This window comes from Equus caballus, chromosome 4 (assembly GCF_041296265.1).
Source record: "Equus caballus isolate H_3958 breed thoroughbred chromosome 4, TB-T2T, whole genome shotgun sequence".
Taxonomy (NCBI): Eukaryota; Metazoa; Chordata; class Mammalia; order Perissodactyla; family Equidae; genus Equus; species Equus caballus.
This window is the reverse complement of record NC_091687.1, coordinates 66,755,894-66,770,046: the sequence shown is the minus strand read 5'-3', so window position 1 is coordinate 66,770,046 and position 14,153 is coordinate 66,755,894. Positions and strand designations below refer to the sequence as shown.

General features: G+C 45.1%; 1 protein-coding gene across 6 annotated transcripts in view; it reads left to right on the top strand.

Annotated features, from left to right (window-relative positions):
• The window catches only part of PDE1C (phosphodiesterase 1C), a 602,480-nt gene that overhangs the window by 175,931 nt on the left and 412,396 nt on the right, over nt 1-14,153 (top strand). For all 6 annotated transcript variants that reach the window (XM_023639476.2, XM_003364839.5, XM_023639477.2 and 3 more), the window contains exon 2: nt 6,863-6,913. In XM_023639476.2, the coding sequence (XP_023495244.1) occupies nt 6,863-6,913 (51 nt within the window). The remainder of the gene's footprint in view (nt 1-6,862; nt 6,914-14,153) is intronic.

Genomic DNA, 14,153 nt, shown 5'->3' with positions numbered 1-14,153 from the left:
CACCTAGAAAATGGGGATATAATGGCAATAACTTCAGAAAGTTGCTGTGAAGATGAAATTAGGTAATGAAGGAGTGGTACTTAGTCTGGTGCTTAGTTATTAAATTATATAGCGTCTCTCATTTTCAGCAACTCCAATATCATATTTTACATCAAGTATTTAATTAACTCAATTATCTTTGTCAGTTATCCATTTTATGGCCCTGTTCTTTTATGTTCCGTCTAACCTGGCAGGGATTTTCCCATTTACCCATCTTACCTTGCCCCTCCAGCCTCCCCCTCCCCCATCCGTGGCAGGCTTTGGTAATGTGTCACAGACACATCTTGCTAAGCTCAGACTCAGCATCAGAAGCCTTGTCGACACAGCACTTGATTCAGCCATCGCCAATCAGTTATACATTTTTATGCTTAAAACAGATCCTGGGTTTGTCAAGCATCAATATTTATCAAATCCAATGGGAGCAGAGGAAGCCAAATTCTTTACTCTACCCTTGACAAACGACTACATGGGAGTTAAAGAGGTAGACTACATCTCCTTCTCTGAGAATGCTGGACCCGGAGCTGGAAGAAATGGAGGACGCTTCTGACTCTGCTGCTTGGCCTTGGTCTGATCTTGGACAAACCACTTGATCTCTTGGAATGTCAGTTTCCTCACCTGTTAAAGAGAATAGATCTTGCCTCCTAGGGGCTGTTTTTATGAGTTGTCCTGCTTTTCATGCTAAGATGAATTTGATTCTTGTTTCTCTTCCCTTGTTACTGTTTTCTACGTGGGGAGGGTGTCATAGGTTAGGGAGACACCTGGCAGCTGGTAGGGGCTCCTGCATGAACGTGGCAGTGAAGCTCCTCCCTTTGTAACTAGCTTCTCCTCCTCTAGATCCCATTTCTGTGAGTCCTGGACCTCAGGCCCCCCTCACAAAAGGGCCTCTCTCTACTGACAGTCTCCTGGGCTTGTGCCCGGTACAAGGTCCTAGGCAGTTGACCGCGCACCGCCCCCCATTCTCTGCAGGCTGGCATGGGTGCTCACTGGAGCTAGAGGCGTGGGGGACGGGGCCAGGCTCAGCGAGGCTTTTCTCTAGGTGTAGCCCTCTCTGGAGCACGGCTCCTATCTCTCTACCATTCTTAGAAGGCAAAGAGGCTGAATGGAGAGGACACAGGCTTTGGAGCTAGGTACAACTGGGTTTGGATTGGAGTTCTGCCACACAACTGTGTGGTCTTGGAAAAGTTACCTGACCTTTCTGAGCTCCAGTGCCCTGTTTGTCTATGAAATGGGAATGACTGTCTTCCTCAGTATGAAGTCAGCGGGCCATGGTTGTTGGCAGCTTTAGCTAATATCTGCAGGTTAATCAGTGCTTGATAAATATTTCTGAAGGGCTGAATGGATATTTACAGCACGTGTAAGTGCCAGTTCGTGTTAATGTCCTTGCACCTTCCTCCTCCAGCTCTCCTTCCTTCTTGACCCCCATTGCACTCTGCCTGGTAGATTGGGAGAAGGTTGGTCATTGATTTGTGCAATAAATATTGTGTGCCAGGCATTTAGGCACTGGGGATATAGGAGTTTTTTCACGGGCAGAGAATCCATGCTTGTGTGGGCTTACTTTGTAGTGGAAGGAGAAAGGCAATAAACCCGATGAATAAAGTGTAGAGCTTATGAGGAGGGGAGGAATAGGGCAGGGAAGGGGGATAGGCAGAGGAGGAGGGGAGTCGGGGCCTGCAGTCTTAGTAAGGTGGTCATGGAAGGCCTTACTTAGAAGGTGACTGCTAAGCAAAGATAGTTAATGATGAACTTCGACCAACTCTTTCTCCCCAGCATTCCTTCCAGCTTTCCTGGATGTTGCTTGGGTCTTTGCAAGTTGAAGGCAAGGAGAGCTGAGGCCAAACATCTGTGAGAAATTCCACGCTTCAGCTTCTACACTAACTAAGAAGGTGCCTAGAACCTCCTTCGATGGTTCTCTTTTCTTGGAGTCCCTTGTGCCTGGCTTTCCAGCCACCAGGCTTCCCAAAGGATCTTACCTTGGAAGGTCCCTGGGCCTGCCCCAGAGATCATGGCAAAGCAGCAGGAACCAGCGCGTCAGGCAGATTTCCTTTCAGGAAGCCAGGCTCTGCCCCCGGCTTGCTTGCTCACTTGGTGCTTGCCCTGGCACCTGGCACCCCAGCTGGGTTTATGCTTGCCCAGGTTCCAGGGTGTTCAAAACAAGGGTGGCAGTGTTTTTGGTGCGAGTTTTGGTTACAAAGCAGTGTGCACCTGCCTAGGCCACCACCACAATTATTTGGACCGCCCTTGCCTGTCCTGTTCTGATGGCCTGGATTGTTGTGGCTTAGCTGGGACGTCAAAGCTGCCTTCATTGCCTGGGGTTGGGATGCTCATTGCTCTGAGTTAACTTCCTGCCTCACCTGCTTCCCTCCCACTGATCTCTATGACGTGTCCTTACTTTAAGATTTGTTTCTGGCCAATTTTTGGGGGGGATACGTACAACAGCCATACCAGGGGCCTACTTCACTTAGAATGCCACTTCTCAGATGTGAGTGTAGCTTCTGAGGCAATTGCTTAAAACCTAGACTCCAGTCCCCACTTGCAGGGATTCTCATTCAATGGATCTGGGACCAAGGAATCTGCATCATTGTCATCATCATCTTAAAGTCAGTTCTAAGCTGATCACACTGGGATAAGCCCAGATTGAGAGGCACAGCTTACCTCCCTCACTTACCTGTCTGTCAAGGCTGAGTGGAATCCATTGTTGCAGTAGTCCACCCAGCATCTAACCCAGTGCCGAGCTCCCAGTTGATGCTCCGTACACATGTGTTGGAGGGTGGAGGCAATCCTTTTATAAGGAACCCTTCATCATTTGAAGAGTTGCTCCCTAATTGATCTCCATAGTTATGTTTGTAGTCCTAACAGTTGTATTTTTCTTCAAATAGAGGGATGTCTCCATTCAGGATTTTAATGACTAAACGATAGCATCCTGAAAAGAACTGAAGAGGAGTAATTATTTTGAAAGGACTCTGAGCCACACCTTCCTCCCTGAAGGTTGCTTTGATAAAGATGTGTGAAGTGACATGTCTGTTAGTGCTTCTCAGCCTTAGCTGTTCACTGGAATCACCTGGGAGCTTAAAAAGTACCGGGGCTTGGGTCTCACCCCCTGAGGCCCTGTTTAATTGGTCTGGGGTGTGGCGTGGGTGTCACGATTTTAAAAAATTCCCTAGGTGATTCTAATGTGTGGCCAGGGCTGCAAATCACTGACCTAGAATTTGTGGAACCTCCTGGAAAGCAAAATGGGAGATTCATTGCTTGAGTCTTACAGGGAGTCCTCTTGGACTAGAGTTGGAAAGTCCCCTGGATTCTGTGATCCAAGACTGGTCTGACATCTGAATCCAAAACATAATTTACATAAATAAATAAATAAACATACATATACAGTATCTAAAATTATACATATATATATATAAAATAAGTTAATTGTTTTCTACCCCTTTAATAAAAATAAAAATTTTTCCTGAGTATAAACATAGTGCATGCATATCATGAACTATTGGGTTTATGTAGAAAAGTCTAAAAAGGTTAAAAGTCTCCCCAAATGCCAACACACAGAAGAAATAACTGTTAACGTATCTGGTGCACACCCTTCCACTCGTTTCTCTGTGCATATATGCACATGTAGCCTAGACATGCAATTCAACATCAATGGAATACATCGATGGATACATAGTGATCTGTGTGTTTTGCCCAGCAGTGTGACATGGATAACTTTCCTTAAATCTACATAATCATTTTTATGAGATCTTACCAAATTCAAGCTCTAATTGCATCTAAGTGGAACATCTACTTTATTGTTAAAGCTTGCCATGTATTTTTAAAAATAAAAGGCAAACAGCAATGTGTGAAGGCTCTTTTGCTGGTCAAGAAGCCTGGGTGTGTCTGCGCAGTTTGTTGAATGTGTCTGGGCAGTTTGTAGGCTGGGGACGAAGAGCTTAGCACGCTTGGCCACAAACTCTGTCTAGTGCTGGTCTCAGTTGAGTTTTACCTTCGTTCTTTAATCCTTTTAAGAGGTCCTGTTTCACTTGCCTTGCTGAGACTATAGAAAGCCCAGTGCCAGTCAGCAGTTACCTCCTGAACATCCAGCAGGTGGGCCCACCCATAGAGGACATTTCCTTGGTGATCTATTGCTGGGCTGTGAGACTGGATAGTCTTTCAGTTATTGAGAGAAGCTGACAATCTTTATTTATATTTGAAATCTCTTGATTTGTAAATGCAGAAAACTAATTGTTTAAAAATGAAAAACATTGTGGGACTGAACAAAATATACCTGGGACTTTTTATAGTCCCCTGGAAGCCAGTCTGAGGTCTTGGTCTACTAAGCCATCTGTGGCATTTGGTATTGATTCAGTCTACTTCATTCAGTTCTAAAAATATTGACTGAAGGCATTATTCTGTGTGCCAGTCACTGTTCAAAAGGCTGGAAATACAAAAATGAAAAGTTATGGTGCTCGTCTTGGGTGGGGTAGCTTGTATAGTTTAGAGCAGCTGTCCTCAAAATATGGTCCCCAGACCAGCATCCTCAATATCACCTGGGAACTTGTTAGAAACGCAAATTCTTGAGGTCCACTGCAGACCCACTGAATCAGAATCTGCATTTTAATGAACTCTGCAATCTGTTTTAACAAACCTTCCTCATATTTGCCTGGCAAAGTTCGAGAACTATTGGTCTGGAAGGGGAGTCAGGCAGATGGGCAGAGATGGATGGGATGGAGAAGGTGTGATGGGAGTCAGGGAAGCTTTTTGGAAATGAATGGCCGCAGCTGAATCTTAAAAGATGAGTAGGAGTTGGTCAGGCAAAGCAGTGGAGAAGGGTGTCTCGGGGGAAGGGGCAACAGGAGCAATAGTAAGGAGGAGAGAGAGTGTAGAGTATGTTGGGGGAGTTGTCAATTTAGAGCGTGTGGCTGGGCACTGAATGATGCTCTAGGAAATACAGTGAGCTAAGACGAATGGTTGGGGCTAGGTTTTTGATACCAGGCCAACTTGGCTGGATTGTATCTTTGTAGGCATTAGGACATCACTGGAGACCTCTTAACAGGGAAGTGTGGCATTGGGTCTTTGTCTAGGAAAATAATACTGGTAGCAGAGTTCAGATTCCTTTAGGGTAGAGACAACTCTCTTGGTACTCCACTGGCCTAGATCTTGATTCTTGCCTCTCCTGGTGTGACTCAGATCTGGGTCAGCTATTCGCATCGTAGGACAGAGTGGAGGGGAGAGGAAGAAAAAGCCAGTGAGTGGGGAAGCAGCCATGGCTGCATGTAAAATAGTGACAGTAGCGTCGTTGCTCCTCTTTCTTCCCATGGGGAAGACGTGCACTCTCCAAGTTGAACATTTTAGTTGTTGCTGGTATTTTCAGCAATTACAGTGGTCTTTGTAATCCTCCTGTAAAAGCAGCTCATCAGTTTCTGCAGCAAATATTTTGGAAAAAACCTTGGTTTGTTTCTTTCTTTAGAGATCTATGGTGTCTAAAGAGGAAACAATTTGAAGGGAAAGCGAGGGAATCTCACGTCTGTACCTAACTAGGGCTCGCTCCTTTCTCTTTCTCTGCCTCCCTCTCTTCTCTCCATCTCTCTTCTTTTTCTTTTTGAAATGCTGGGTGTGAGAAAGAATGGAAGCAGGATGCAGTGTCACCTCCCCCTGCTGGTGATTTTGTACAACGTCTTGTTTGTAATACAAAGAGAGCGGGGACAAGTGGGGCAATGCAAATAATGTAATGCAAATACAAAAGTAGGTTGAGATTGAATCCCTTAATGTAAAAAAATTGTCCACGTGTAGTCGATTTTAAAGTGTTTACCTTTGTGAGAGGGTGAAAGGAATTTTTTGACTCCTTCCGTTCTTTGCAAGATATTGTAATCTTTATGAAGTACTTATTTCTTTTGTCCTACGGCTGCAACTTCTCATATATTAATGATTACATCAGCAGCCTCTTTATCCTGCCTGTGTATTGAATATTTTTTCTAAACTAAAATGAACAGGTTTTTCCAGTTGATTGCTTTGGGTGTTCGTTCAAGTTGATCACAAGTATTATGCTTACTTACTGTGTATATACAAGACAACCAAGGTGTCATCTCTATGCGCGTTGAAAGTGCTATTTAAAGAGAGTGAAACTTGTGTCTCTACTTAATAATTTATCTCTTTTTTAGTCACAAAGAGGGTGTCCATAAATATAGGGCATATTAATTATGACTCTGTCGACGTGATAAATTATGTGGAGGCTTTTCAGGGGAGAGTACACTGCCCTGCTGAGGAACGTTAGGGGTAAGCTTTTCTACAGCCGTTCTCAGAACAATTTCCTCCATCCCCCTCTTTGAACTCCTTGTTGGTTAGCCTCTAAATTTAAATATCCTTCTTAACAAAAGCCAACTTTGTTGTTATCTTCTGAAATCGCTGCCTTCTCTTTGCCGCTGTCCATCCCAGCAAATCGGACTATGTCAGGTGGTTGGGGTGCATTTGCGTGATGAAGGACAGCCCCATGAGAGGAAGCTTGAAGCAGAAGGATATACCTCGACTTGGAAGCCAGGCATGCAGGCCTCTTACCAAGTGGATGTGAGCCAGTTTACTCCCCCAGGCAGAGTAAACTGAATGTGGTTTAGGTCCTCTCCAACCTTATTTGGATGTTCTAATCAAAATGATTAAGACATTTGACCTCATTTGGGTGTTGAGAGCAGCACTGGAAATATGGCAAGACGGGGAGTGAAATTGCTGTTATTCTCCTACAAAGACTCTCAGACACAGCTTAGTGTCAGATCATCCAGAGGGTTCGCTGTGTGTTGGGCGTATTCTGTGGACCCACGTGCCCTGTTCTTAATTGCATCTTTTTTTTTTTTTCCAGTTGCAAATGAAGCTGGAGACAAGACTGCCAGGCCCCTTGCCCGCTTCTCCCGTGAGTAAATCTTCAGTCCTTTCCTGGGCTCCTTCAGAGGGCTTTTGTTGGCACGCTTCACCCCTGTAGTGCTGCCAGCTGTCAGTAAAACACTGTTAATAAATGAATGATGTAGGAAATGTCTTCAATGGGGAATATTACATTTGAGCCCCATCATGCGGAGCTATTCATTGCTATTGTCTTTTCAGTCCTTAGAACTGTGTTTTATCAAACTCTGCTCTGTGCTTTGCTGCTCAAGTGTGGTCCTGGGAGCTGGAGAGTCGAGATTACCTGGGGGCTTTTTAGAAAGGCAGAGCCCCAGGCTCACCCCAGACCTACTGAATCAGAATCTGCCTTTTAATAAATCCCCAGGCAGCTCCTGTGCACTTTTGAGTCTGAGAATTGCTGTGCTGGGGAATCCCCTCTGAGTGCCTGCCATGGGGTGGGCTTTTCATGAAGATAGAAGGAGGGAGAGTATATGAAATGCCTGTAGGTGTCAAGGTTCATACATGTGTGAAAGCATCATCACCACCCAAGATGGATTTATGAGCTGGCCCTGCTGGCTTTACCTCACTTAGGTGACATTTGAGGCCCAGGTAGATTGAACGGTTTTCCTTCGGCACAGGGATATTTGTCAGGGCCTTGGAGCTCCCCATCAATTTCACTTGATTCCTTTGTCTCCAGGTCTTGATCCTAATGGGAGAGCAGGAGTTGAAAGCCTCTTAGTGTTTTCTATGTCAAATTACACAGCAAGTTAATGCACTCCCTGGAATGAAAACCCAGATCTCAGTGAAGGGAGCAGTAATACCAAGATGGAGCAGGGTTGGGTTGAGATGCTCTCCAAACTGCCCAGGCAGCAAGTGGAGAAATGGTGGAACTGTAAATGAAATAGATGGACTTTTCTTTCCAGCGTCATTGCTACTCGCTGACTTTCACTTAAAGTAATTTCACTTATATTTTCTGGGCCTGAGTTTTCCCATCTGAAAAGTAGGACATTCATACCCATCTTCTCTCCTTTATAAAAATGTTGCCTTTTTTTGAAGTCATGGCTACTACAAATTCCCAGTCACTGCATTGTTCATGTAAGGTCGATCAAGTCTTGAGTGTGGATACTGCTATCATTAAGTCTTAATATGTAGAGTTGAAAGTATACTTTCTCTATTTTGAGGCCTTTTTCTAAATTCTGCCTTCTGGCTCTCTGGAGGAGGCTTCAAAACTTTAGGACTGATTCCTAGAAACGATTTTTATAGAACTGTAATAATATATGATAATGAAAGAGCGTTAAGTGCTCACATTTTAGAAATTGTGTAATAAAACACTTGCCTCTCCCAGGCCCCATTTTTCACTACCCTCCTACCTGGAATCATTATTTCCAAAATAAGTATTTCATCCCACAGCTCAGTGAGGGTGATGAATAGGCTTTTAGTCCCTTTATTTCTCCATCTCTTGAGCAGTAGTGAGGCAAATTAATCAGCTGGAATGGTAACCTGGCCACACTGTGCATGCTGCACTGTAGGCACCTCCACGGGAGTGCCTGGCATTCTGACACTCATCAAGAGATGGAGGAAGGGCCTGGGGCCCTTTAACCACGAAGCTAGACTGGACCCTGGGCCAGCTAGTCCCTTCTCAGAGAGAAGACAGTAACTTCTCCTGTACGTGGCTTCCACAACTTCTAAGTTATGTGATGGGTTGGAAAGATGACGTGTTCCCTGGAAGCTTATTAGTAAAAGATAAGTGAGGGCATGAGGGAAAAAATATCTATATAGGAAAAAAGTAATTAGTGGCAAACCCATTAAGTTGGGCTGATTCTGGGAAAAAGAAAAAAGAAAGGAAAAAAAATTTCCTGACTCAGTGTAACATCCTGGAAAAGGTCAGATGGCACATGAGCTACTGAATCTTTTTGTAACAAATATTAGAGGGAAAAAAATTAGATGGCTTTTAGGAAGGAAAAAATAATTCTTAATGTAGTGTTGTCCGATTGTCACTTTCTTCACTTTACCACATTGAAAATGACCTTGATCATGTGGTATGGTGTGAATGAAACGTTCAGTTTGGGAAGATTGGAAGGATCTGGATGATAGACTTTTCTTTGGAGACTGGAAGATGAAGTACCGCAACCTTCTCTACTTTTTGCATCCAAGAAGACGTTTGTAAAGCCCTCACAGTGTGGATTACCCAGCATGGAATTAGGCCCCATGGGAGTGGGAGGCAAGAACGTAGGCTAGAAATGCTGTGAAAACTGGACCCGCCAGGGGGTCAGCAGAAAAGAGCTTGGGGTGGGAAATAAGGGACTGGCCCAGTGGCCCATAACTAGTCCCAAAGTTTTCACTCTCTTTGGGGTTCTCAATTTCTGATTCCTGATGCCTCTGGAATATACCGATGATTTCTATATAGATTTTGCCCACACTTGAATCAATATACTTTTCTGGCTTCCCATATTACAACATACGTGAGCTGCAATGATTAGATTAAGAAATTCTAAAGGAGAACCAAAGGGGAAGAGAGTGTAGGAATCATGAAAACGTCTAGCTTTTCAAAGGGCTGGTTTCTGATCCTACTTTGGCCAGCTGGTTTACCAGCCTTGTGGGCCTCATTCTGGTCCACTTCCGAAGAGGATCACTTCCACAACACAACCCCATGCTTGGGGCTTCTTCTTGACACCCCTATCTATAAGTGGCTGACACAACCACCCAGAACCACTGTGCCTTCCTCAAAGAAGTCAATGCCAAAGCCCATGGGTCAAGCTCAGTTCCTGTCACCTTTAGACTGGAGACATGGATGTGCCATCAAATGGCAGTGATGCGGTGGTGGATGTTGTGGAATGAGTCTTGTGAGGCTTCAGATCCTGTCAGAGGCCCCTTTACCACCCCTGCCCTTATCATTTTAGGCTTAGCAGTGGCTTTTGATCAACCTGACCTTAATCAGAGATCTGTCTAACAATCATGGGCACACAGAGCAGCAAGGAAGTCATTCTTCTAGGAGTGGAGGTGGAGAAGGAGATGGAAGGAAGGAGGGAGGAGGGTGAGATTCAAAGGAAGTGGAGAATATCTTCCCCTTAAAAACCTATAGAAGAATGACAGTGTCTGAGAGAATGAGAAGTTGAGAGTGACCCTGGCTCTAAGGTCCAGTTTATCTATTTCTTCTCGGGTTTGCTTTGGTAGTTTGTGTCTTTCAGGACATTTCCTATTTCAGCCAAGTTGTGCAGTTTATGGCATCTGGTCGTTCAGCGTTCCCCATCCCTTCCATGTCTGTAGGGCAGGTGTGGCCCAAGGCACGTTGGTTTAGAAAGGCCAGTGCTCACATAGTCTTGTTGTGTCTCCATTTTACAAATGAGGACAAGGTTGGGGGAAAACATTGAGAATTGCTCGCTGCTGGAATTCTAGATCTCTCAACTCCAAATCTTGGCTGTTCCCAGTGCACATTACTTCCTCCCTGGTCTAACGGCTGGAGTTTGCCAATTCTGGAGCTTGGGGACTTGGGGGTCTGCCAGCTTAGTAGCAGAGGGGGTCAAGCCTTAGCAGTGGGCAGGCTTTATAGATCCACATTATAATGACCCCACTATAATTGATTCCATTGGGTCGGGAAGACCATTCCTCAAACGTCTCCTTCTAGATTGTAAATTGGCACAGCCACTATGTAAAACAGTATGGAAGATTCTCAAAAAGTTAAAAATAGAACCCACATATGATCCAGCAATTCCACTTATGGGCATATAAGCACAGGAGACAAAAACACTGACTTGAAAAGATATCTGCGTCCCATGCTCACAGCAGCATTGTTTACAGTAGCCAATTTGTGGAAACAGCCTAGGGGTCCATCGGTGGACGAATAGATAAAGAAGTTGTGGTATATATACACAATGGAATATAATTCAGCCATAAAAAATGAGGAAATCCTGCCATTTGTGACAATATGGATGGACCTTGAAAGTATTGTGCTAAGTGAAATAAGTCAGACAGAGAAAGTCAAATACTACACGATCTCACTTATATGTGGAATCTAAAAAATAAACAAACAAAGAACCAAACTGATAGAAAAAGAGATCAGACATGATCAGAGGTTACCCAAGGTGGCAGGTCGGGGGAGGAGGAATTGGAGGAAGGTGGTCAAAAGGTACAAATTTCCACTTAGGAGATAAAGTAAGTCCTAGAGATGAAATGTATACGATGACTATAGTTAACACTGCTGTATGATACATAGGAAAGTTGTTAAGAAAGTAAATCCTAAGAGTTCTCATCAGAAAGAGAAAATTTTCTTCCTTTCTTCTTTTCTTCTTTCTTTTCTTTTTATTGTATCTATATGAGATGATAGGTGTTGGCTGAACCTATTGTGATAATCATTTCACAATACATGTAAGTCAAACCATTGTGTTGTATGCCTAAAACTTATACAGTGATATTTGTCAATTATTTCTCAATAAAACAAAACAAAACAAAACAAAAACAACCAAAACCCATCCGCTTCTATCAGCTCCCTGATATCAGAAATCCCTAAAATAAGAGAAAAACTTGAAGACTTGAAAAGCAGATCCCCTTGGGAGTGGAGACACAGGGATCCATTCTTACTGTGGAGAAAATGATTGACAGCAGACCTTTTAACTTTTCCCCGAACACCTGAAAGTTTATTCTCAGCGTATAAACAGAGGGGACAGAGGGGTTGTTTCATGTATTTGTTCATTTACTCATTCATTTACCAAATAGTTACTAAACACTCACCATGGGCCTGGCACTCTGCTAAATGCTGAGGATACAAATTCAGATTAAAACAAGATCCCTGCCTTGCAGGCGTTTAAGGCTTGCTGAGGGGAGACAGAGAAGTTAGTCAGCAGTGTGGAGAGTGCTCTCAGAGGGGGTCAGTGTGGGGCTGGGGGTGTAGGAGGTGGGGTCAGTGGGAACACAGGACAGGGCCACTGAATGAGTTAGATCAGGTTTCCCTGGGAAGGCAATGCTTACATTGAGAGCCGAGGGTACTAGGAGTTACCAGGTGAGGGAGGTGTGGGGAGCACATCCCAGGCAGAGAGAACACATGGGCACAAAAGGGGCTCACATGTTAGGGAAACTGGCTGCAGAGGCAGCCTGGGGTCAAGCCCAGAGGGTTCTTTGTGCTGGCCTAAGGAGGGACTCTCAGTCAGGGGAAGCCTTTGAAGGGTTTCACACCTGGCTGGCATCTCACCCTCCTCCTGGAGCTGGGGGGTGACCTCTGGGGACCAGGGCTGGGCCATGAGGAGCTGGACCTCCCCAGCCCAGCTCCAGGCCCCAGTCAAGTGAAGAGCTTGTGAGGCCCTCTGAGGCCGGGGCTTCTGACAGACTGGGGCTTTGGGGATGATATCATCTGGCTGTGGGGCTGGGTCCCCTGCTCGTCCAGACGTCTGTGATGCTGCTGCCGCTGCCCACCAGTGCCAGGCTTGGAGAGCCCTCCTCCCCGAAGACATCTGTTTTATGTGTATGTTGGTTTCTGCATTAGAAAGCAGTCTCCTGGAGGCCAGGGGCCCCATCTGCATGAGCTGTGTGCTAACCGTGCCTGGTGTGCTTGTTGAAGGAAGACTGAGTAAACTAGTACCTGCCTGCAGCTGTTCCCCGCTCCTCTTCCTCATCCTGCCTTCATAAGCAGGGGCGGGCAGGCTGCCCCACTGCTAGCACACACGCTCCCGGAACCACTGCAGAGTGTGTCCTCGAGGGTCTCCCACACACTAGTGTGAGGGTCCTCAGAAGCCATTAGGGACACAGGCTCTGGTGTTAGGCCTGGATTTGGGTTGTGTGTTCAGGAATTCTGAATTCCATGTGAATTGGGGCAGGTAACTTAACCCCTGGAAGCCACACTTTCTGCATCTGGCTTCTGGGACAATACTAGAAGTTACTTACAGGGTTGTTGTGGATGATCACATGCAGGGGTAAGTGCCAAGATACTTAAAAACGTGTGACATGGTCACCAACCAATTAGAACAGATGTTGACCATGGGAGATGTGAAGGACCAGGGTCCAGGAGGCCCCTGATAAGCCAGTTGCTAGACGAGGCTGGGGCAGCTGAGATGGAGATTTCCCCGGTAACGTGTGATGATTTATTTAAAGCACAATGCCTGCACACTGTGAGACCTCAAAAAGCATGGGTGATTGTCATTATATATATTATTACCCATGGGTGATTGTCATTATATATATTATTACCTTGAGTCACCCCTCTCCTTCCCTCCCACCTTCCTCTCTCCCCACCTTCCTTCCATCCACATATATTTATTGAAGACTTTTCTGTGCCAAGCCCTGAAGACACACAGATGAGTAAGTTTGTCTTCAAAGAGCTCACAGTCTAGTCAGGGAGATGGGGAAGTAAATGGCTACAGAACAGTGTGTGGAGGGAAATGCTAGAGATTGGTACAAGGAGCTGCGTGAGCCAAGACGGGGGAGACCTCATCCGACCTGGAGTGGGAGTGGATTCAAGGAAGTCCTCCTGGAGGAGACGAGCATTAGCTGAAGCTTGGCGAGTGAGTCGGGGTTAACAGGTAGAGAAGGTGACTTCTAATCTTTAAGAAAAAGCCCTCAAGGTCCTTCCATGTTCATTACGCTAAGTTAAATAAGTCAGACAGAGAAAGACAAATACTGTATGATTTCACTTATATGTGGAATCTAAACAAAAACAAAAACAAAAACAAAACCCACCACCACCAAAAAAACAAACTCATAGATACAGAGACTAGACTGATGGTTGCCAGAGTCAGAGGGGGTGAGCGTGGGGAGTAGGCGAAATGGGTGAAGGGGGTCAAAGGTATAAAATTCCAGTTATAAGATAAGTAGGTCCTGGGGATGTAACGTACAGCATCGTGACCATAGATAATAATACTGTATTGTATATTTGAAACTATCTAGAGACAATAGATCTTAAAGTTCTCATCACAAGAAAAGAATTTATAGGGGCTGGTCCAGTGGCGCAGTGGTTAAGTGCACACGTTCCGCTTCAGCGGCCCGGGGTCCACCGGTTCGGATCCCAGGTGTGGACATGGCACTGCTTGGCAAGCCATGCTGTGGTAGGTGTCCCACATATAACATAGAGGAAGATGGGCATGGATGTTAGCTCAGGGCCAGTCTTCCTCAGCAAAAAGAGGAGGATTGGCAGCAGATGTTAGCTCAGGGCTAATCTTCCTCGAAAAAAAAAGAAAAAATTTTATAACTGTGTGTGGTGGTGGATAACTGGACTTATCGTCGTGGTCACTTCACAATATATACAAATATTGAATCATTATATTGTATACTTGAAACTAATATAATGC